The 25,161-nt window shown below is 48.1% G+C and overlaps 1 protein-coding gene across 3 annotated transcripts in view; it reads left to right on the plus strand.

Moving 5' to 3' along the window:
- LOC140211906 (neogenin-like) overlaps positions 1–25,161 on the plus strand; it is a 343,448-nt gene that overhangs the window by 247,395 nt on the left and 70,892 nt on the right. For all 3 annotated transcript variants that reach the window (XM_072282103.1, XM_072282104.1, XM_072282105.1), the window contains 2 exons: positions 5,660–5,767; positions 7,588–7,782. In XM_072282103.1, the coding sequence (XP_072138204.1) occupies positions 5,660–5,767; positions 7,588–7,782 (303 nt within the window). The remainder of the gene's footprint in view (positions 1–5,659; positions 5,768–7,587; positions 7,783–25,161) is intronic.

Below are 25,161 nucleotides of genomic sequence, written 5' to 3' on the forward strand. Positions count from 1 at the left end.
GTTAATCATTCAGTTTTCTTCTCCCCTTGTTCATCTAGCCATCCCTTTCCCAACCTGCCTATTTTCCCCTTCCCATCTGGTTCCACCTCTCACCTCCAGCATTGGCCCTATCCTTCCCCTGTACTGCTGTACACCGATAATTCTTCCTTTCCCATCTCAGTCCTGACGCCGGCTCTCAAAAAGAAATGCTGACTCCTCATACACTGCCTCACGCACTGAGTACTTCCGATCATCAGTGTTTTTGTTCAAAGTAGTCAGTACATGCCTACATTTATAATCATTGTCATTAAACCAACATCCTAATGCAAAGCACCAATGCCACTCATATGGCCTCTGAACTATACACCCAATCAAGCACATTAGAGACTGTTAGCCAGGATTCAGCCATACATGTCCAGTGACAGCAGTCTCTCCCTTGATCGTAACCCAGACAACAGCAGCCAGCAGCCAGCAGCATTCCCTTACAGACTTCTCACTGCACTGGAAGACCAACTGGTTTCAGGAAAATAAAGGTCCCTGGGTCTGTCTGACTCAGGTTTATCAGCTAAGCTTTCTGCTCTTGATTAACTAGTTCAGTGGCTGTGAGGAGGCAGGCAAATATCTTGCTTACACCCCAGACTCTCAAATGAAGACTGATCCTATGAGGACATACACTCAAAATTCAAGATTCAAGATTATTTAATGTTATTTCCAGTACACAAGTGTAAAGGAGAATGAAATTATTGTTTCTCTGGATCTGTTTCAGGAAAAAAAACACATTAAGATAAAGGGCACAATAATAAAAAAACACAATAAATATAAATACATAAGGTGCTTATACTGTATACATTGCTTATAAACATTGATTGCATGTCCATAAAGTGATGCTTGGCAAAGGAATGTCCGTATGTAAGTTGACTCTGACAAGAAATGATAAAGTAGTGGTGGTGGGGGGTTTTCAGGGGTGGGTTAGTGGGTGGAAGTGTTGATCAGCTTCACTGCTTGAGGATACTAACTGTTTTTAAGTCTGGCGGTCCTGGCATGGATGCTATGTCGCCTTCTCCCTGATGAGATTGGGGCAGACAGTCCATGAGCAGGATGGATTGGATCCTTCAGAATTTTACTGGCCCTTTTCCAGCACCTCTCTGTATATAAGTCCTTGATGGATAGAGGAACTCAACAGGTCAGGCAGCATCTATGGGAATGAATAAGCAAGTTTCAGGACTGGAAAGGGAAGGGGAAGAAGCGGAATAAGAAGGTGAGAAGAGGGAATGGAGGACAGGCTAGAAGGTGATAGGTGAAACCAGGCAGGTGGGGGAGGCGTGAAGTACAAAGCTGGGAGGTGATAGGTGGAAAAGGTGAAGGGCTGGAGAAGAAGTGGAGTGGAGAGTGGACCATGGGAGAATGGGAAGGAGGAGAGCAACCAGGAGTTGGGGGGAAAGGCTCTAAAAGTAATCCGGGAATTTATAGACCAGTAAGTTTGACATCGGTGGTAGCTAAATTATTGGAAGGAGTACTAAGAGGTAGGATATACAAGTATTTGGATAGACAGGGACTTATTAGGGAGAGTCAACATGGCTGTGTGTGGTAGGTCATGTTTTTTGAGGAGGTTACCAGGAAAGTGGATGAAGGGAAGGCAGTGGATGTTGTCTACATGGACTTCAGTAAGGCCTTTGACAAGGTCCCGCATGGGAGGTTAGTTAGGAAAATTCAGTCGCTGGGTATACATGGAGAGGTGGTAAATTGGATTGGACATTGGCTCAATGGAAGAAGCCAGAGAGTGTTAGTGGAGGATTGCTTCTCTGAATGGAGGCCTGTGACTAGTGGTGTGCCACAGGGATCAGTGCTGGGTCATTTGTTATTTATCATCCATATCAATGATCTGGATGATAATGTGGTAAATTGGATCAGCAAATTTGCTGATGATACAAAGATTGGAGGTGTAGTGGACAGTGAGGAAGGTTTCCAAAGCTTGCAGAGGGATTTGGACCAGCTGGAAAAATGGGCTGAAAAATAGCAGATGGAGTTTAATACAGACAATTTGAATTTGAATTGAATTGAATGATCTTTACTATCATTATACATGGGTACAATGAAACTCTGTTTGGCTTCCTCTCAGGCAATTAAATGAAGCAGTAGATAAAAACAAGACAGTAATAGAAAAACAGTATTAAATAGATGAGTAGCAGAAAATAAGCTGCAGCAGCACCAGAATATCACAGTGATGCACAAAGTGCCGTTAGTGCAAGTATTTGGGTCCTTGTGTGTGCATGTGTGTGCTCACAGTTTCAGTCATTGTTCTGTGGGAGTGGTGTGATGGAGGCCACAGCTCTGGGATAGAAGCTGTTCCTCAGTCCTCAGTGTGAAGCATTGCACTTTGGAAGGACAAACCAAGGTAGAACATACAAGGTAAATGGTAAGGCACTGAGGAGTGCAGTAGAACAGAGGGATCTGTGAATACAGATATAAAATTCCCTAAAAGTGGCGTCACAGGTAGATAGGGTCGTAAAGAGAGCTTCTTTTTTTGAAACATAGAAAATAGGTGCAGGAGTAGGCCATTCAGCCCTTCGAGCCTGCACCGCCATTCAGTTTGATCATGGCTGATCATCCAACTCAGAACCCTGTACCTGCCTTCTCTCCATACCCCCTGATCCCTTTAGCCACAAGGGCCATATCTAACTCCCTCTTAAATATAGTCAATGAACTGGCCTCAACTGTTTCCTGTGGCAGAGAATTCCACAGATTCACCATTCTCTGTGTGAAGAAGTCTTTCCTCATCTCGGTCCTAAAAGGCTTCCCCTTTATCCTCAAACTGTTACCCCTCGTTCTGGACTTCCCCAACATCGGGAACAATCTTTCTGCATCTAGCCTGTCCAATCCCTTTAGGATTTTATACGTTTCAATCAGATCCCCCCTCAATCTTCTAAATTCCAACGAGTACAAGCCCAGTTCATCCAGTCTTTCTTCATATGAAAGTCCTGCCATCCCAGGAATCAATCTGGTGAACCTTCTTTGTACTCCCTCTATGGCAAGAATGTCTTTCCTCAGATTAGGGGACCAAAACTGCACATAATACTCCAGGTGTGGTCTCACCAAGGCCTTGTACAACTGCAGTAGTACCTCCCTGCTCCTGTACTCGAATCCTCTTGCTATGAATGCCAGCATACCATTCGCCTTTTTCACTGCCTGCTGTACCTGCATGCCCACTTTCAATGACTGGTGTACAATGACACCCAGGTCTCGTTGCACCTCCCCTTTTCCTAATCAGCCACCATTCAGATAATAATCTGTTTTCCTGTTTTTGCCACCAAAGTGGATAACCTGACATTTATCCATATTAAATTGCATCTGCCATGAATTTGCCCACTCACCTAACCTATCCAAGTCACCCTGCATCCTCTTAGCATCCTCCTCACAGCTAACACTGCCGCCCAGCTTCGTGTCATCCGCAAACTTGGAGATGCTGCATTTAATTCCCTCATCTAAGTCATTAATATATATTGTAAACAACTGGGGTCCCAGCACTGAACCTTGCGGTACCCCACTAGTCACTGCCTGCCATTCTGAAAAGGTCCCGTTTATTCCCACTCTTTGCTTCCTGTCTGCCAACCAATTCTCTATCCACATCAATACCATACCCCCAATACCATGTGCTTTAAGTTTGCACACTAATCTCCTGTGTGGGACCTTGTCAAAAGCCTTTTGAAAATCCAAATATACCACATCCACTGGTTCTCCCCTATCCACTCTACTAGTTACATCCTCAAAAAATTCTATGAGATTCGTCAGACATGATTTTCCATTCACAAATCCATGCTGACTTTGTCCGATGATTTCACCGCTTTCCAAATGTGCTGTTATCACATCTTTGATAACTGACTCTAGCATTTTCCACACCACCAATGTTAGGCTAACCGATCTATAATACCCCAGTTTCTCTCTCCCTCCTTTTTTAAAAAGTGAGGTTACATTAGCCACCCTCCAGTCCTCAGGAACTAGTCCAGAATCTAAAGAGTTTTGAAAAATTGTCACTAATGCATCCACTATTTCTTGGGCTACTTCCCTAAGCACTCTGGGATGCAGACCATCTGGCCCTGGGGATTTATCTGCCTTTAATCCCTTCAATTTACCTAACACCACTTCCCTACTAACATGTATTTCCCTCAGTTCCTCCATCTCACTAGACCCTCAGTCCCCTACTATTTCCAGAAGATTAATTATGTCCTCCTTAGTGAAGACAAAACCAAAGTATTATTCAATTGGTCTGCCATGTCCTTGTTCCCCATGATCAATTCACCTGTTTCTGACTGTAAGGGACCTACATTTGTCTTAACCAATCTTTTTCTTTTCACATATCTCTAAAAGCTTTTACAGTCAGTTTTTATGTTCCCTGCCAGTTTTCTCTCAAAATCTTTTTTCCTTTTCCTAATTAAGCCCTTTGTCCTCCTCTGCTGTCTCTGAATTTCTCTCAGTCCTCAGATGAGCCGCTTTTTCTGGCTAATTTATATGTTTCTTCTTTGGAATTGATACTATCCCAAATTTCCCTTGTCAGCTACGGGTGCACTACCTTCCCTGGTTTATTCTTTTGGTACATTGGTCTTTACAAATCAAAGAATTGAGAATAAGAGTTGGAATGTTGTGGTGAGGTTGTATAAGGCATTGGTGAGGCCAAATTTGGAGTATTGTGTGCAGTTTTGGTCACCAAATTACAGGAAGGATATAAATAAGGTTGAAAGAGTGCAGAGAAGGTTTACAAGGATGTTGCCGGGACTTGAGAAACTCAGTTACAGAGAAAGGTTGAATAGGTTAGGACTTTATTCCCTGGAGCATAGAAGAATGAGGGGAGATTTGATAGAGGTATATAAAATTATGATGGGTATAGATAGAGTGAATGCAAGTGGGCTTTTTCCACTGAGGCTGGGGGAGAAAAAAACCAGAGGGCATAGGTTAAGGGTGAGGGGGGAAAAGTTTAAAGGGAACATTGGGAGGGAGCTTCTTCACACAGAGAGTGGTGGGAGTGTGGAATGAGCTGCCAGATGAAGTGGTAAATGCGGGCTCACTTTTAACATTTAAGAAAAACTTGGACAGGTACATGGATGAGAGGTGTATGGAGGGATAAGGTCAGGTGCAGGTCAGTGGAACTAAGCAGAAAAATGATTCGGCACAGCCAAGAAGGGCCAGAAGGCCTGTTTCTGTGCTGTAATGCTCTATGGTTCTGTGGGGTAGAAAGAGGTGATAGGCAGGTGAGGAGAAGAAATAAGAAGGGAGCCAGAGTGGAGAATTGAAGAAGAGAGGAGGGGGAAAATTTCCATAAGTTGGAAAAATTAATGTTAATGCCATCATATCGGAGGCTGCACTGAGAGAGTTGTTGCTTTTCCAACCTGAAAGTGGCCTGATCATGACAGTACAGGAGGCCATATGTCACTTTTAATATCATCCATTGCTATTTATTGTTGTAGCTTTTATGTCTGGCACTGTCAGTGCTGCCGTAAAGCAACACGTTTCATTGAATATATCAGTGATAATAAACCTGATTTTGATTCTGATGTCACCTGTATTGTTTTCCAAGTTCTCACACTGTCAATATGGGATTTAACTCAGCTTCTCCGGTTCATTAATCCATGCTTTGAATACCTGGTTCAGTGTTAGGCCCTTCCTCACGTTTCCCTGTTTATCTCAGTGCCAACATCTCCTCCCAAGGATCTAACTGTGGTCAGCAAGGAAGGCAAGCCCAGAACCATCATCGTGAACTGGCAGCCACCAGCAGAAGCCAATGGGAAGATAACAGGTACTGGGAAACCTGCATGAGCTGCTGGGGCGGGGTTACCACAGGCTGTGGAGACTGAGGGCAGAGTGGCCAGTGTTCACCTTTCACTACAGTGTGATCAAAAGGAACAGTTTACGAAAGGAAATGTTGGGATGAACTGGGCTTCTCTGAGTATTTAGAAGTTTGGATAAATGACATTTCATTGGATCCATCAGGAAGAATGGGGCCCTAACTCCCCCTCAACATTTCTGTAACCGCAGCTCCCACTGAGGTTAAACTGGTAAAGCATGAATTATCTGACTTGAAAGGAGCATTTCATATTCCTGTGAAGTCTTGCTGTTGTTTCATGAAAGCGGGCACTGGGCAAAAACAGGAGCTGAACAGAGAAGTACCTTTGGGCTGAGCATGTGGATTGTGTGGCCCTGCCATTGTTTGGGATTGTGTGGGGATGGGGGAGCAGAGGGCAGAAGCTGGTTGGAGAGTTCAGGGAAACTTGTAGGACCAACTAAAGGGAAGGACTGAATGAAGGAGTTGAAATGGGCCTCAGTTGTTGGGAAGGACATGCTGATGCTCAGGACACAGGCGGTGGAGTTCCAGTGAGGCTGGCTGCACGACCATTCCAGGCCACAAGATCATAGCGGCAGAGGGTGGAAGGATAGATGCTGCCAATAAGTTGGGGGCCAGTGGTTCTGAGGCAGGAATCTCAGTGAAGCTGAGCAATCTCTGTAGTTTAACTCATCGTAAACCAAGCGTTCATTAGTAGAAGGGAACTGGGGGGAAGGGATTTGGTAATAAGGAGAGCTGTGAGTGGAGTGTGTGGTGCGGTCAGCAAGCTCCACTCATCCAAGCTTTAGTCATTGCATACATTTACATGTAGTAGGAATTTGCTGTGGTGTGTTGGAGTGACATACAGCAAAAGATGCCAACCTTCAACAATTATAAAATGAATTATGAAGTCATAGGTTGAAACAGATACGGAAAATGTGAATAAATACATAGCAGCATTTATTTATCAGCATTATAAAAAGTGATTTGATGTGCTTAAGTGCAGTGCAATGACGTGGGTAATAGATACAGGGGTTTGAGGTGGCTAGCTAGAGTATTAACTGCCTGGAGAAGAAACATTTACGATGGTGTGAAGTTAATTGCCCCACGATGCAAACAGTGGAGATTCTACAGAGAGAGAGAGAATTAAATACAGTAGTGTGCAGAGGTCTTAGGCACAATATGTATATGTATTGTTAGGGTACCTAAGACTTTTGCCCAACAATGTAGTAATTTTATGTACTGTTGTCACAAAAAAAAACAATTGCATGACACATATGAGTGATGATAAACCTGATTCTGATATGGGCCTCTGTTGTGGACTGAGTGGGACGGAGGAGGCAGGGAGCGGGGAAGCATAGTTGGGAAAAGGGGAAGAGAGGGGAGAGGGAGTGGGAAGCACCAGAAAGACATTCTGTAATGATCAATTAACCATTTGTTTGGAAACAAATGACCTTGTCTCGTATCTCAGGGCTGGATGTGTCTGCACCTGTGCCACTCCCAGCCCCTGGCACTCCTCTGCCCCTTGTCCCACAGCACTTAGAAACTTGCTCCCTGCTCCATGTTGACAAATACAGTACTGAGCAAAGTCTTAGGCATCCTAGCTATATATAAGTGCCTAAGACTTTTGCATAGTACTGTATATTAAATAAATAATGTGCAAGTAAATGGAAGTAAATTTGGGTGGTTATGTGAGAATGACACATGGCTGTTTGATGGAGATAGTTTATTCTAAGCGAGAGTGGAGTTTGTGGGTGCCAGGTTTATTTCACGTGTCTGTCTGTTTCTGTGCATAGGTTACATCATTTATTACAGCACAGACATAAAAGCAGAGATCCACGACTGGGTAATAGAGCCAGTGGTCGGAGACAGGCTCACTCACCAGATCCAGGACCTTACGCTTGATACCACGTACTACTTCAAAATCCAGGCCCGTAATTCCAAAGGCATGGGCCCTTTGTCGGACTTCGTCCAGTTCCGCACACCTAAAGGTGAGGCATGGCTGTGAGCATTTACAATGTCACGTGCAAGGGTCACACTGAGGAAGAAAGGTACAATGTGATTCAGAAACCAGACATCTCCCACCCTGCTCAGCTGTGCACACACTCACACCACATTAACTTCAGGTATAGAACATAGAGCTCTATAGCCCTTCCGCTCACAGTGTTGTGCCAACCTCTTAATCTACTCTACGATCAGTCTAAGCCTTCCCTCTACATAGCCCTCTATTTTTCTATCATCCATGTGCATATCTTAAGAGTTTCTTGAATGGGCTTAATGTATCCGCTTCTACCACCAACCCTGGTAGGGCGTTCCACACACTCACCACTCTGTGTGTAAAACTCCTGCCTCTGACATCTCTCCTTTACTCTAATCATCTTAAAGTTACGCCCCTTTATATTAGCCATTTCTACCTTGGCAAAAAGTCCTCTGGCTATCCACTGAATCTATGCCTCTTATCTTGTACACATTTATCAAATCGCCTCTCATCCTCCTTCACTCCAAAGAGAAAAGCCCTCACTAGCTCAACCTATAAGGGCAGTCTTCCTTCCTACCTCCTTTTCCTTTCAGCCCTTCAAAGGGGAGAGGAATCCTGACTGAACTTCTAGTCCTCCCCTTCGAAGAGCGTAGTCTGCATGTGACAGCTGTGGGCTCAGTCAGGTGCCAGTGTTTCAGACTGAGAGGTCATCAGCCAGGCAGGAATTGCTAAGGATACACAGTAGCTAGTAAAGGGAGAATGCAAGTTAAATTAGGGCAGGGCAGAAAACCCACTGCTTATTTCTACCTCAACTTTTTTAATCTGACTTACTTGACCATTACAATAATCAAGATTTTTATCTTTAGGGATATGGCAGGACGTATTGATCTATTTATATAAAATGCTTTAAAATTTCTATCCCCACCTTTTACATTGTACAATGCAATCTCTAAGATAAATGCAGTGCTGCTTTTATTGTACGTTGACCGGATTTCTGTAACATGGGCAGTTGCAGATAACGCGTGCCTCTGTATATTTCTGTGGTTTGTCAAATTTCCTTTCATCACTGGTGCCGAGAGAATAGTTTCACCCGTTCTGACCATCTGAAGAGAGGAGGTGAACGAGCAAGCCAGTGATCATCCCTGTGCATCACGCCATGAGTGTGTTGTCACTTTGACATGGAGTGAGACTGCTGAGAAATGGCTGTAGATGTGCATGTGACCGAATTTCCCTCTCCCTTGAATTTGCTGCTTTGATGTGGACTGGTTGAATTTGTGTTTAACATCAGGTTCAATTGAATTGCTTTTGATGTTTTCTCTTGTGTCCCTGATCCATCAGCTGAGTCATCAGACAAAATGGCTCATGATCAAGGTAACTCACTGCACCGTGTTCACCCTGGACGTGTTGCTAGTTTATACTCCACACCTTTTGTTGTTTCCTACCATTTAATCCTTTGATCTCTGGGCCTTCACACCAGGTTTGTGAGTCAGGTTAGTGATTCTGGGTTTAATAGCCCATGGCATCACGTGTCTCTCTCCTTGCAGCTACCTGTGAGGTCCTTAGTACAACTGGACTGGCAGAATCGCCCATCTGAGGTCAAACCATTGCCCCAGAGAAAGGAGAGGAAATACAGAGAATGAACAAATCACTATATCCTACAAACAAAACCCGTACTGAGGATAGCAGGTCATAGACTAGAGTCTGATTCTTCTCGCAAACATGAGGAATTCTGCAGATGCTGGAAATTCAAGCAACACACATCAAAGTTGCTGGTGAATGCACCCTTCGTCAGGACTAACGTTACTTATATGCCCACATTCTTTTTTTCTCTCTCTCCTTTTTTTCCCTCTGTCCCTCTGAATATACCCCTTGCCCATCCTCTGGGTACCCCCCCCACCCTTTTCCTTCTCCCTGGGCCTCCTGTTCCATGATCCTCTCATATCCCTTTGCCAATCTACTGTCCAGCTCTTGGCTCCATCCCTCCCCCTCCTGTCTTCTCCTATCATTTTGGATCTCCCTCTCCTCCTCCCACTTTCAAATCTCTTACTAGCTGTTCCTTCAGTTAGTCCTGACGAAGTGTCTCCGCCCAAAACGTCGACTGTACTTCTTCCTAGAGATGCTGCCTGGCCTGCTGCGTTCACCAGCAACTTTGATGTATGTTGTCTGATTCTTCTGCTTGTTTTTACTTTGCTGGGGAGTGGAAGGAGATCCTTCTTTGCTTCCTCAGCATAATCAGCAGCTTCCAGTTTAATTAGGACCAGGCTTCTCAGAATTTCAAATGGGAAATACTGGAAATATTTGGCAAGTCAGGCAGCACCTATGGAAAGAGAAGTAGTTAATGTTTCAAGATTATGACCAGTGAATGATTTGATGCTGCCCAATTTGTTGAAGATTTGTAGCATTTTCTGCTTTTATTTCAGATTTCCTGTGTCCACAGTAGTTTGCTTTTATACAAACCATATGAGTAAATCTCTGATGAGTTATTTGAAGGGCTGCCTAATGTTTTTGAGGCAAGTTCTTTGCAGATCTCAGCCCCCCCCCCTCCTTTTCTGAGAGTGCATTTTCCTGACTGGAATCTCTCCAACTCTTCACCCAAGTCACCAAAGTGAAATTGACCAAGCTTACTCTGAGAGCCACACAAACTGCCTAGGCAGTGGTACATCTCTGAAAGCCAGCTGGAGGATGCACCCTGGCTGGTGATACCTAACTTGACACAGAACAAAGTCTCCTGGTCTGCTTTCAGTCACAGTGGCCAGCCAAAGGCAGCGAGGAGTTCCAGCTTCTCCAACACTACAGTAAAGGCTCAGAGCGCTGGCCCTGTATTTGTCTCCCAATGAGGGGGAGCTCTGGAATGTGGCTTCAAACACTTGGCACACGTTTAGCAGCTTTGCTATTGTAGTACATTTTGCACAGGCTTCATGTGGAGAGATTGTGTGCTGACAGGGCTATAGACCCCAGAGTCAGTCCTTCTATTAATGGCTGCACCAATGAGATGGTCGCTGATACATCCATCACACCACTGTAAGGTGTGCAGCTTGGGAAAGGCACCTTTTTACTCAGGATCACTCACATGGGCTTTGCTGTCCCAGAGAAGGTGAAGTTTCTGCAGTCGCTGTTGGCGTAGTTTGTGCCTGGTTTTAGACCTAGCAACCATGGAGAAATGGTGATACGCGTTGCCAAGTTGATGTCTGCTGTGGGGATCCTGCAGTTTCTGACAGCACCTTGCACCCACTGCCACTATCCCTCTAAATAGCGGAGACTGTGTTTCTGCGGTGTGTTGGAGAAGGTTCTGGAGGATCGCGATGTGTATTGCTGATGGGCACATTGGAACAGTGATCAGAGATGGAGGGAGTGAACACTTATTACATTATTCATATTACTTTGTGATACTGTGTGGATCTGGTTCTTCAGGCCCGAGGAACCACACTGCCCAGCAACCCACCTAATTCACCTACTAACTGGTGCATCTTTGGACTGTGAGAGCGAACCCAGGTAGTTACGAGGGGAACATACAAACTCCTTACACTTGGCATCAGAATTGAACTCAGACACCTGTGCTGTAATAGTGATACTCTAGGTTACCATGGAGCATGGTGTGTTCATTCAATGAAGTCCTGAAAATTCCATGATACTCCTGATATACCTTGCAGCTAATAGAAGACTTTGGGTGGTGAGACATCTGTAGCAGTTCACCAGTCTTTGGCCTCCTGTGTTTATGTGGCTGTTCCAATCACACTTCTGCACAAAAGTCAACCCTATGAAGGAGGAGACGATGTGATGATGCGATGGGCAGCTTCTGTTTTCTGAATGTTACCTTCCACATGAACTACACTTTGGTGTTTTGTTGAGGTCTGGTTGTATTTTGGCACAGACCAAATAATTTTTTGTATGTCTGACTCCAGATTCAATGGTAAGCTTACCGTTTCCCACCCTGTAACTTAGCGTTAATAACTGGTGTGTGAGTAATCGTGTCCAATAGTGAACACCCTCTCTGCTGACGTCTGTGTGAGCAGTCGCGTTCAATCGTAAACAGCCCTCTGCCCACCACCTTTTGGAGAGTATGTCCAGCATGTCAGCACACAGTAATCTGTCACCAAATGTTGGTTTTCAGTACCTGGCTGCCCATAGGGGATTGTATTTTCTTCCTTATTCAGAACATTTCCATTGATACAGCAGAACATTTATCCATCGTTAACTATCCCAGGGGTATCACTGCATTTGTTTCTCAGTGTGATGGGATCTCCCTTTCAATCTCAGATGTTATATGCCTGATATTGGCGGGGATATTATCCAGACTGACAGTGGGGGGGGGGGGTATTATCCAGACTGACGATGGGGGGGGGGGTTTATTACCCAGAATGACCGTGGGGGGTTTATTACCCAGACTGACAGTGGGGGAGGGATTTATTACCCAGACTGACAGTGGGGTTATATTACCCAGACTGATGATGGGGGAGTTTATTACCCAGACTGACAGTGGGGGGGGGTTTATTACCCAGACTGACAGTGGGGGGATTTCTTACCCAGACTGACAGTGGGGGAGGGATTTATTACCCAGACTGACAGTGGGGGGGGGGTTATTACACAGACTGACAGTGGGGGGTTTATTACCCAGACTGACAGTGGGCGAGTTTATTACCCAGACTGACAGTGAGGGGGGGCTATATTACCCAGACTGACAGTGAGGGGGGGCTATATTACCCAGACTGACAGTGGAGGGTTTATTACCCAAACTGACAGTGGGGGGGTTTATTACCCAGACTGACAGTGGAGGATTTATTACCCAGACTGGCAGTGGGGGGGTTTATTACCCAGACTGATAGTGGGGGTGGGGTTTATTACACAGACTGACAGTGGGGGGGTTATTCCCCAGACTGACAGTGGGGGGGGGGTTATTCCCCAGGCTGACAGTGGGGTTATTACCCAGACTGACATTGTGGGGGGTTTATTACCCAGACTGACAGTGAGGGGGGGTATATTACCCAGACTGACAGTGGGGGGTTTATTACCCAGACTGACAGTGGGGGGGTTTATTACCCAGACTGACAGGGGATTTATTACCCAGACTGACAGTGGGGGGTGGTTATTACCCAGACTGACAGTGGGGGGGGGTTTTATTACCCAGACTGACATTGGGGGTGGGGTTTATTACCCAGACTGACAGTGGGGGGGGGTTCCCCAGACAGACAGTGGGCGGGTTTATTCCCCAGACTGACTGTGGGGGGTTTATTCCCCAGAGTGACAGTGGGGGGGGGCTTATTACCCAGACTGACGATGGGATGGTTTATTACACAGACTGACAGTGGGGGGGAGGTTATTACCCAAACTGGCAGGGGGGTGTTTATTACCCAGACTGACAGTGGGTGTTTATTACCCAGACTGACAGTGGTGGGATTTATTACCCAGACTGACAGTGGGGGGTGGTTTATTCCCCAGACTGACTGTGGGGGGTTTATTTCCCAGAGTGACAGTGGAGGGGTTTATTACCCAGACTGATGATGGGGGGGTTTATTACGCAGACTGACAGTGGGGGTGATTTATTACCCAAACTGTTGATGAGGGATTTATTACCCAGACTGACAATGGGCGAGTTTATTACCCAGACTGACAGTGAGGGGGGCTATATTACCCAGACTGACAGTGAAGGGGTATTGTTACCCAGACTGACAGTGAGGGGGGATTGTTACCCAGACTGACAGTGGAGGGTTTATTACCCAAACTGACAGTGGGGGGGTTTATTACCCAGACTGACAGGGGGGGGCTATATTACCCAGACTGACAGTGAAGGGGTATTAATTACCCAGACTGACAGTGGGGTGGGGCTATTACACAGACTGATAGTGGGGGGGTTTATTACCCAGACTGACAGTTGGGGGGGATTTATTTCTCTGACTGACAGTGGGGGTTTTAATTACCCAGACTGACAGTGGGCGAGTTTATTACCCAGACTGACAGTGAGGGGGGGGGTATATTACCCAGACTGACAGTGGGGGGTATTGTTACCCAGACGAACAGTACGGGGAGGAATTTATTACCGAGACTGATAGTGGGGGTGGGGTTTATTATCCAGACTGATAGTGGGGGGGGTTTATTACCCAGTCTAACAGTGGGGGGTATTGTTACCCAGACGAACAGTGCGGGGAGGAATTTATTACCCAGACTGATAGTGGGGGTATTAATTACCCAGACTGACAGTGGGCAAGTTTATTACCCAGACTGACAGTGGTGGTGGGTTATTGCCCAGACTGACAGTGGGGGAGTTTATTACCCAGACTGACAGTTGGGGGGGGTTATTACCCAGACTGACAGTGGGGGGTATTGTTACCGAGACTGACAGTGGGGGGGGATTTATTACCCAGAGTGACAGTGGGGGTATTAATTACCCAGACTGACAGTCGGCGAGTTTATTACTCAGACTGACAGTGGGGGGGTATATTAACCAGACTGACAGTGGGGGGTTTATTCCCCAGAGTGACAGTGGGGGGATTTATTACCCAGACTGACAGTGGGGGGTTATATTACCCAGACTGACAGTGTGGGGGCATATTACCCAGACTGACAGTGGGGGAGGGATTAATTACCGAGACTGACAGTAGGGTTATTATCCAGACTGACAGTGGGGGCGGTTTATTACCCAGACGGACAGTGGGGTGTTTATTACCCAGATTGACAGTGGAGGGGGGGTTATTCCCCAGACTGACAGTGGGTGGCTTATTACTCAGACTGATAGTGGTGGCGGGTTTTATTACCCAGACTGACAATGGAGGGTTTATTGCCCCGATTGACAGTGCGGTTATTACCCCGATTGACAGTGTATTTATTACCCAGACTGACAGTGGGGGGGCTGTTATTACCCAGACTGACAATGAGGTGGTATATTACCCAGACTGACAGTGGAGGGGGGTTTATTACCCAGACTGACAGTGGGGGGGGATTTATTACCCAGACTGACAGTGCCGTTATTTCCCAGACTGACAGTGGGGAGGGGTTTATTACCGAGAGTGATAGTGAGGGGGTTTATTACCCAGACTGATAGTGGGGGGTGGGTTTATTACCCAGACTGACAGTGGGGGGGTTTATTACCCAGACTGACAGTGGGGGGGAGGTTATTACCCAAACTGGCAGGGGGGGGTTTATTTCCCAGAGTGACAGTGGAGGGGTTTATTACCCAGACTGATAATGGGGGGGTTTATTACGCAGACTGACAGTGGGGGCGGTTTCTTACCCAAACTGTTAATGAGGGGTTTATTACCCAGACTGACAGTGGGGGGGGGGGTTTATTACTCAGACTGATAGTGGTGGTGGGGTTTATTCCGCAGACTGACCGTGGCGGGTTTTATTACCCTGACTGACAGTGGAGGGTTTTTTATCCCGATTGACAGTGGGGTTATTACCCCGATTGACAGTGCGGTTATTACCCAGACTGACAGTGGGAGTGGGTTATTTCCTAGACTGACAGTGGGGGGGGGGGTTATTACCCAGACTGACAGTGAGGCGTTATATTACCCAGACTGACAGTGGAGGGGGGTTTATTACCCAGACTGACAGTGGGGGGGGGGATTTATAACCCAGACTGACAGTGGGGGGGGGTTATTGCCCAGACTGACAGTGAGGGGGTTTATTACCCAGACGTATATTGGGGGAGTGGATTTATTACCCAGACTGACAGTGGGGGGGTTTATTACCCAGACTGACAGTGAGGGGATTTATTACCCAGACTGACAGTGGGGGGGGGTTATTACCCAAACTGACAGTGGGGGTGTTTATTACTCAGACTGACAGTGGGGGTTTATTACCCAGACTGACAATGGTGGGATTAATTATCCAGACTGACAGTGGGGGGTGGTTTATTACCCAGACTGACAGTGGGGGTTTATTACCCAGACTGACAATGGTGGGATTAATTATCCAGACTGACAGTGAGGGGGGGGTTATTACCCAGACTGACAGTGAGGCGTTATATTACCCAGACTGACAGTGGAGGGGGGTTTATTACCCAGACTGACAGTGGGGGGGGGATTTATTACCCAGACTGACAGTGGGGGGGGGGGGTTATTGCCCAGACTGACAGTGAGGGGGTTTATTACCCAGACGTATATTGGGGGAGTGGATTTATTACCCAGACTGACAGTGGGGGGGTTTATTACCCAGACTGACAGTGAGGGGATTTATTACCCAGACTGACAGTGAGGGGGTTTATTACCCAGACTGAAAATGGTGGGATTAATTATCCAGACTGACAGTGGGGGGTGGTTTATTACCCAGACTGACGGTGGGGGTGTTTATTACCCAGACTGACAGTGCGGGGGAATTTATTACCCAGGCTGACAGTGGGGGTTTTTGTTACCCAGGCTGACAGTGGGGGGTTATATTACCCAGATTGACAGTGGGGGGATTTATTACCCAGACTGACAGTGAGGGGATTTATTACCCAGACTGACAGTGGGGTTATTACCCAGGCTGACATTGTGGGGGGGTTTATTACCCAGACTGACAGTGGGGGGGTTATTACCCAGAATGACAGTGGGGGGGTTATATTACCCAGACTGACAGTGGGGGGTGTATATTACCCAGACTGATAGTGGGGGTGGGGTTTATTACACAGACTGACAGTGGGGGGGGGTTATTCCCCAGACTGACAGTGGGGGGGGGTTGTTCCCCAGACTGACAGTGGGGTTATTACCCAGACTGACATTGTGGGGGGTTTATTACCCAGACTGACAGTGGGGGGGTTATTACCCAGAATGACAGTGGGGGGGGGTATATTACCCAGACTGACAGTGGGGGGGGGTTATATTACCCAGACTGACAGTGGGGTGTGTATATTACCCAGACTGACAGTGGGGGGGGGTTGATTACCCAGACTGACAGTGGGGGGGGGGGGTTTATTACCCAGACCAACAGTGGGGGGGTTTATTACCCAGACTGACAGTGGGGGGATTTATTTCCCAGACTGACTGTGGGGGGGGGATTTATTACCCAGACTGACAGTGGGGGGATTTATTTCCCAGACTGACTGTGGGGGGGGATTTATTACCCAGACTGACAGTGGGGAGGGGGGTTATTACCCAGACTGAGAGTGGGGGGATTTATTACCCAGACTGACAGTGGGGGGGGGTTATTACCCAGACTGACAGTGCGGGTTTAATACGCAGACTGACAGTGGCGGGGATTTACTACCCAGACTTGGTGTGGGGGTTTATTACCCAGACTGACAGTGGGGGAGGGGGTTTATTACCCTGACCAACAGTGGGGGAGTTTATTACCCAGACTGACAGTGGGGGGGGGGTTATTACCCAGAATGACAGTGGGGGGGGTTATTACCCAGACTGACAGTGGGGGGGGATTTATTACCCAGACTGACAGTGGGGGGTTATATTACCCAGACTGACAGTGGAGGGGTATATTACCCAGACTGACAGTGGGGGGATTTATTACCCAGACTGACAGTGGGGGGTTATATTACCCAGACTGACAGTGGGGGGGTTTATTACCCAGACTGACAATGAGGGGATTTATTACCCAAACTGACAGTGGGGGGGTTATTCCCCAGACTAACAGTGGGGGGGTTATTCCCCAGACTGACAGTGGGGGGTGGTTTATTCCCCAGACTGACTGTGGGGGGTTTATTTCCCAGAGTGACAGTGGAGGGGTTTATTACCCAGACTGATGATGGGGGGGTTTATTACGCAGACTGACAGTGGGGGTGATTTATTACCCAAACTGTTGATGAGGGATTTATTACCCAGACTGACAATGGGCGAGTTTATTACCCAGACTGACAGTGAGGGGGGCTATATTACCCAGACTGACAGTGAAGGGGTATTGTTACCCAGACTGACAGTGAGGGGGGATTGTTACCCAGACTGACAGTGGAGGGTTTATTACCCAAACTGACAGTGGGGGGGTTTATTACCCAGACTGACAGGGGGGGGCTATATTACCCAGACTGACAGTGAAGGGGTATTAATTACCCAGACTGACAGTGGGGTGGGGCTATTACACAGACTGATAGTGGGGGGGTTTATTACCCAGACTGACAGTTGGGGGGGATTTATTTCTCTGACTGACAGTGGGGGTTTTAATTACCCAGACTGACAGTGGGCGAGTTTATTACCCAGACTGACAGTGAGGGGGGGGGTATATTACCCAGACTGACAGTGGGGGGTATTGTTACCCAGACGAACAGTACGGGGAGGAATTTATTACCGAGACTGATAGTGGGGGTGGGGTTTATTATCCAGACTGATAGTGGGGGGGGTTTATTACCCAGTCTAACAGTGGGGGGTATTGTTACCCAGACGAACAGTGCGGGGAGGAATTTATTACCCAGACTGATAGTGGGGGTATTAATTACCCAGACTGACAGTGGGCAAGTTTATTACCCAGACTGACAGTGGTGGTGGGTTATTGCCCAGACTGACAGTGGGGGAGTTTATTACCCAGACTGACAGTTGGGGGGGGTTATTACCCAGACTGACAGTGGGGGGTATTGTTACCGAGACTGACAGTGGGGGGGGGATTTATTACCCAGAGTGACAGTGGGGGTATTAATTACCCAGACTGACAGTCGGCGAGTTTATTACTCAGACTGACAGTGGGGGGGTATATTAACCAGACTGACAGTGGGGGGTTTATTCCCCAGAGTGACAGTGGGGGGATTTATTACCCAGACTGACAGTGGGGGGTTATATTACCCAGACTGACAGTGTGGGGGCATATTACCCAGACTGACAGTGGGGGAGGGATTAATTACCGAGACTGACAGTAGGGTTATTATCCAGACTGACAGTGGGGGCGGTTTATTACCCAGACGGACAGTGGGGTGTTTATTACCCAGATTGACAGTGGAGGGGGGGTTATTCCCCAGACTGACAGTGGGTGGCTTATTACTCAGACTGATAGTGGTGGCGGGTTTTATTACCCAGACTGACAATGGAGGGTTTATTGCCCCGATTGACAGTGCGGTTATTACCCCGATTGACAGTGTATTTATTACCCAGACTGACAGTGGGGGGGCTGTTATTACCCAGACTGACAATGAGGTGGTATATTACCCAGACTGACAGTGGAGGGGGGTTTATTACCCAGACTGACAGTGGGGGGGGATTTATTACCCAGACTGACAGTGCCGTTATTTCCCAGACTGACAGTGGGGAGGGGTTTATTACCGAGAGTGATAGTGAGGGGGTTTATTACCCAGACTGATAGTGGGGGGTGGGTTTATTACCCAGACTGACAGTGGGGGGGTTTATTACCCAGACTGACAGTGGGGGGGAGGTTATTACCCAAACTGGCAGGGGGGGGTTTATTTCCCAGAGTGACAGTGGAGGGGTTTATTACCCAGACTGATAATGGGGGGGTTTATTACGCAGACTGACAGTGGGGGCGGTTTCTTACCCAAACTGTTAATGAGGGGTTTATTACCCAGACTGACAGTGGGGGGGGGGGTTTATTACTCAGACTGATAGTGGTGGTGGGGTTTATTCCGCAGACTGACCGTGGCGGGTTTTATTACCCTGACTGACAGTGGAGGGTTTTTTATCCCGATTGACAGTGGGGTTATTACCCCGATTGACAGTGCGGTTATTACCCAGACTGACAGTGGGAGTGGGTTATTTCCTAGACTGACAGTGGGGGGGGGGTTATTACCCAGACTGACAGTGAGGCGTTATATTACCCAGACTGACAGTGGAGGGGGGTTTATTACCCAGACTGACAGTGGGGGGGGGGATTTATAACCCAGACTGACAGTGGGGGGGGGTTATTGCCCAGACTGACAGTGAGGGGGTTTATTACCCAGACGTATATTGGGGGAGTGGATTTATTACCCAGACTGACAGTGGGGGGGTTTATTACCCAGACTGACAGTGAGGGGATTTATTACCCAGACTGACAGTGGGGGGGGGTTATTACCCAAACTGACAGTGGGGGTGTTTATTACTCAGACTGACAGTGGGGGTTTATTACCCAGACTGACAATGGTGGGATTAATTATCCAGACTGACAGTGGGGGGTGGTTTATTACCCAGACTGACAGTGGGGGTTTATTACCCAGACTGACAATGGTGGGATTAATTATCCAGACTGACAGTGAGGGGGGGGTTATTACCCAGACTGACAGTGAGGCGTTATATTACCCAGACTGACAGTGGAGGGGGGTTTATTACCCAGACTGACAGTGGGGGGGGGATTTATTACCCAGACTGACAGTGGGGGGGGGGGTTATTGCCCAGACTGACAGTGAGGGGGTTTATTACCCAGACGTATATTGGGGGAGTGGATTTATTACCCAGACTGACAGTGGGGGGGTTTATTACCCAGACTGACAGTGAGGGGATTTATTACCCAGACTGACAGTGAGGGGGTTTATTACCCAGACTGAAAATGGTGGGATTAATTATCCAGACTGACAGTGGGGGGTGGTTTATTACCCAGACTGACGGTGGGGGTGTTTATTACCCAGACTGACAGTGCGGGGGAATTTATTACCCAGGCTGACAGTGGGGGTTTTTGTTACCCAGGCTGACAGTGGGGGGTTATATTACCCAGATTGACAGTGGGGGGATTTATTACCCAGACTGACAGTGAGGGGATTTATTACCCAGACTGACAGTGGGGTTATTACCCAGGCTGACATTGTGGGGGGGTTTATTACCCAGACTGACAGTGGGGGGGTTATTACCCAGAATGACAGTGGGGGGGTTATATTACCCAGACTGACAGTGGGGGGTGTATATTACCCAGACTGATAGTGGGGGTGGGGTTTATTACACAGACTGACAGTGGGGGGGGGTTATTCCCCAGACTGACAGTGGGGGGGGGTTGTTCCCCAGACTGACAGTGGGGTTATTACCCAGACTGACATTGTGGGGGGTTTATTACCCAGACTGACAGTGGGGGGGTTATTACCCAGAATGACAGTGGGGGGGGGGTATATTACCCAGACTGACAGTGGGGGGGGGTTATATTACCCAGACTGACAGTGGGGTGTGTATATTACCCAGACTGACAGTGGGGGGGGGTTGATTACCCAGACTGACAGTGGGGGGGGGGTTTATTACCCAGACCAACAGTGGGGGGGTTTATTACCCAGACTGACAGTGGGGGGATTTATTTCCCAGACTGACTGTGGGGGGGGGGATTTATTACCCAGACTGACAGTGGGGGGATTTATTTCCCAGACTGACTGTGGGGGGGGATTTATTACCCAGACTGACAGTGGGGAGGGGGGTTATTACCCAGACTGAGAGTGGGGGGATTTATTACCCAGACTGACAGTGGGGGGGGGTTATTACCCAGACTGACAGTGCGGGTTTAATACGCAGACTGACAGTGGCGGGGATTTACTACCCAGACTTGGTGTGGGGGTTTATTACCCAGACTGACAGTGGGGGAGGGGGTTTATTACCCTGACCAACAGTGGGGGAGTTTATTACCCAGACTGACAGTGGGGGGGGGTTATTACCCAGAATGACAGTGGGGGGGGTTATTACCCAGACTGACAGTGGGGGGGGATTTATTACCCAGACTGACAGTGGGGGGTTATATTACCCAGACTGACAGTGGAGGGGTATATTACCCAGACTGACAGTGGGGGGATTTATTACCCAGACTGACAGTGGGGGGTTATATTACCCAGACTGACAGTGGGGGGGTTTATTACCCAGACTGACAATGAGGGGATTTATTACCCAAACTGACAGTGGGGGGGTTATTCCCCAGACTAACAGTGGGGGGGTTATTCCCCAGACTGACAGTGGGGTTATTACCCAGACTGACATTGTGGGGGGGGTTTATTACCCAGACAGTGGGGGGGGTTATTACCCAGACTGACAGTGGGGGGGTGGTTATATTACCCAAACTGACAGTGGGGGGGGGATATATTACCCAGACTGACAGTGGGGGGTGTATATTACCCAGACTGACAGTGGAGGGGGGTTTATTACCCACAATGATAGTGGCGGGGGGTATATTACCCAGACTGACAGTGGAGGGGTATATTACCCAGACTGACAGTGGGGGGTTATATTACCCAGACTGACAGTGGGGGGGATTTATTACCCTGACAGTGGGGGTATTAATTACCCAGACTGATAGTGGGCGAGTTTATTACCCAGACTGACAGTGAGGGGGGGTATATTACCCAGACTGACAGTGAGGGGGGGTATATTACCCAGACTGACAGTGGGGGGTTTATTACCCAGACTGACAGGGGATTTATTACCCAGACTGACGGGGGGGGGTTATTACCGAGACTGACAGTGGGGGGGGGATTTATTACCCAGACGGACGATGGGGGGGTTTATTGCACAGACTGACAGTGGGGGAGGTTTATTACCCAGACTGACAGTGGGGTGTTTATTATCCAGATTGACAGTGGAGGGGGGGTTATTCCCCAGACTGACAGTGGGTGGTTTATTACTCAGACTGATAGTGGTGGTGGGGTTTATTCCCCAGACTGACAGTGGCGGGCGGGTTTTATTACCCAGACTGACAATGGAGGGTTTATTACCCCGATTGACAGTGGGGTTATTACCCCGATTGACAGTGTGTTTATTACCCAGACTGACAGTCGGGGGGCTGTTATTACCCAGACTGACAGTGAGGTGGTATATTACCCAGACTGACAGTGGAGGGGGGTTTATTACCCAGACTGACAGTGTAGGGGGATTTATTACCCAGACTGACAGTGGGAGGGGGTTTATTACTCAGACTGATAGTGGTGGTGGGGTTTATTCCCCAGACTGACCGTGGCGGGTTTTATTACCCTGACTGACAATGGAGGGTTTTTTATCCCCATTGACAGTGGGGTTATTACCCTGATTGACAGTGCGGTTATTACCCAAACTGACAGTGGGAGTAGGTTATTTCCTAGACTGACAGTGGGGGGGGGGGTTATTACCCAGACTGACAGTGAGGCGTTATATTACCCAGACTGAGAGTGGAGGGGGGTTTATTACCCAGACCGACGGTGGGGGGGGATTTATTACCCAGACTGACAGTGGGGGGTGTTTATTACCCAAACTGACAGTGGGGGTGTTTATTACCCAGACTGACAGTGGGGGTTTATTACCCAGACTGATAATGGTGGGATTAATTATCCAGACTGACAGTGGGGGGTGGTTTGTTACCCAGACTGATGGTGGGGGTGTTTATTACCCAGACTGACAGTGGGGGTTTATTACCCAGACTGACAATGGTGGGATTAATTATCCAGACTGACAGTGGGGGGGGGTTATTACCCAGACTGACAGTGAGGCGTTATATTACCCAGACTGACAGTGGAGGGGGGTTTATTACCCAGACTGACAGTGGGGGGGGGGATTTATTACCCAGACTGACAATGGGGGGGGGTTATTGCCCAGACTGACAGTGAGGGGGTTTATTACCCAGACGTATATTGGGGGAGTGGATTTATTACCCAGACTGACAGTGGGGGGGTTTATTACCCAGACTGACAGTGAGGGGATTTATTACCCAGACTGACAGTAGGGTTATTATCCAGACTGACAGTGGGGGCGGTTTATTACCCAGACTGACAATGGAGGGTTTATTGCCCCGATTGACAGTGGGGTTATTACCCCGATTGACAGTGCGGTTATTACCCCGATTGACAGTGTATTTATTACCCAGGCTGACAGTGGGGGGGCTGTTATTACCCAGACTGACAATGAGGTGGTATATTACCCAGACTGACAGTGGAGGGGGGTTTATTACCCAGACTGACAGTGGGGGGGGGATTTATTACCCAGACTGACAGTGCCGTTATTACCCAGACTGACAGTGGGGGGGGGTTATTTCCCAGACTGACAGTGGGGAGGGGTTTATTACCGAGAGTGATAGTGAGGGGGTTTATTACCCAGACTGACAGTGGGGGGGGGGGTTTATTACTCAGACTGATAGTGGTGGTGGGGTTTATTCCGCAGACTGACCGTGGCGGGTTTTATTACCCTGACTGACAGTGGAGGGTTTTTTATCCCGATTGACAGTGGGGTTATTACCCCGATTGACAGTGCGGTTATTACCCAGACTGACAGTGGGAGTGGGTTATTTCCTAGACTGACAGTGGGGGGGGGGTTATTACCCAGACTGACAGTGAGGCGTTATATTACCCAGACTGACAGTGGAGGGGGGTTTATTACCCAGACTGACAGTGGGGGGGGATTTATTACCCAAACTGACAATGAGGGGATTTATTACCCAAACTGACAGTGGGGGGGTTATTCCCTAGACTGACAGTGGGGTTATTACCCAGACTGACATTGTGGGGGGGGTTTATTACACAGACTGACAGTGGGGGGGGATTATTACCCAGACTGACAGTGAGGGGGGGTATATTACCCAGACAGTGTGGGGGTTTATTACCCAGACTGACAGGGGATTTATTACCCAGACTGACAGGGGGGGGGTTTATTACCCAGACTGACAGTGGGGGGTGGTTTCCCCAGACAGACAGTGGGCGGGTTTATTCCCCAGACTGACTGTGGGGGGTTTATTCCCCAGAGTGACAGTGGGGGGGGGTGGTTTATTACACAGACTGACAGTGGGGGGGAGGTTATTACCCAAACTGGCAGGGGGGTGTTTATTACCCAGACTGACAGTGGTGGGATTTATTACCCAGACTGACAGTGGGGGGTGGTTTATTCCCCAGACTGACTGTGGGGGGTTTATTTCCCAGAGTGACAGTGGAGGGGTTTATTACCCAGACTGATGATGGGGGGGTTTATTACGCAGACTGACAGTGGGGGCGGTTTATTACCCAAACTGTTGATGAGGGGTTTATTACCCAGACTGACAGTGGGAGGGGGTTTATTACTCAGACTGATAGTGGTGGTGGGGTTATTCCCCAGACTGATAGTGGCGGGTTTTATTACCCAGACTGACAATGGAGGGTTTATTATCCCGATTGACAGTGCGGTTATTACCCAGACTGATAGTGGGAGGGGGTTATTTCCCAGACTGATAGTGGGGGGGGGGTTATTACCCAGACTGACAGTGAGGGGGGATTTATTACCCAGACTGACAGTGGGGGGGTTTATTACCCAGACTGACAGTGGGGTTATTACCCAGGCTGACATTGTGGGGGGGTTTATTACCCAGACTGACAGTGGGGGGGTTATTACCCAGAATGACAGTGGGGGGGTTATATTACCCAGACTGACAGTGGGGGGTGTATATTACCCAGACTGATAGTGGGGGTGGGGTTTATTACACAGACTGACAGTGGGGGGGGGTTATTCCCCAGACTGACAGTGGGGGGGGGTTGTTCCCCAGACTGACAGTGGGGTTATTACCCAGACTGACATTGTGGGGGGTTTATTACCCAGACTGACAGTGGGGGGGTTATTACCCAGAATGACAGTGGGGGGGGGTATATTACCCAGACTGA

This window comes from Mobula birostris, chromosome 18, assembly GCF_030028105.1.
Source record: "Mobula birostris isolate sMobBir1 chromosome 18, sMobBir1.hap1, whole genome shotgun sequence".
Taxonomy (NCBI): Eukaryota; Metazoa; Chordata; class Chondrichthyes; order Myliobatiformes; family Myliobatidae; genus Mobula; species Mobula birostris.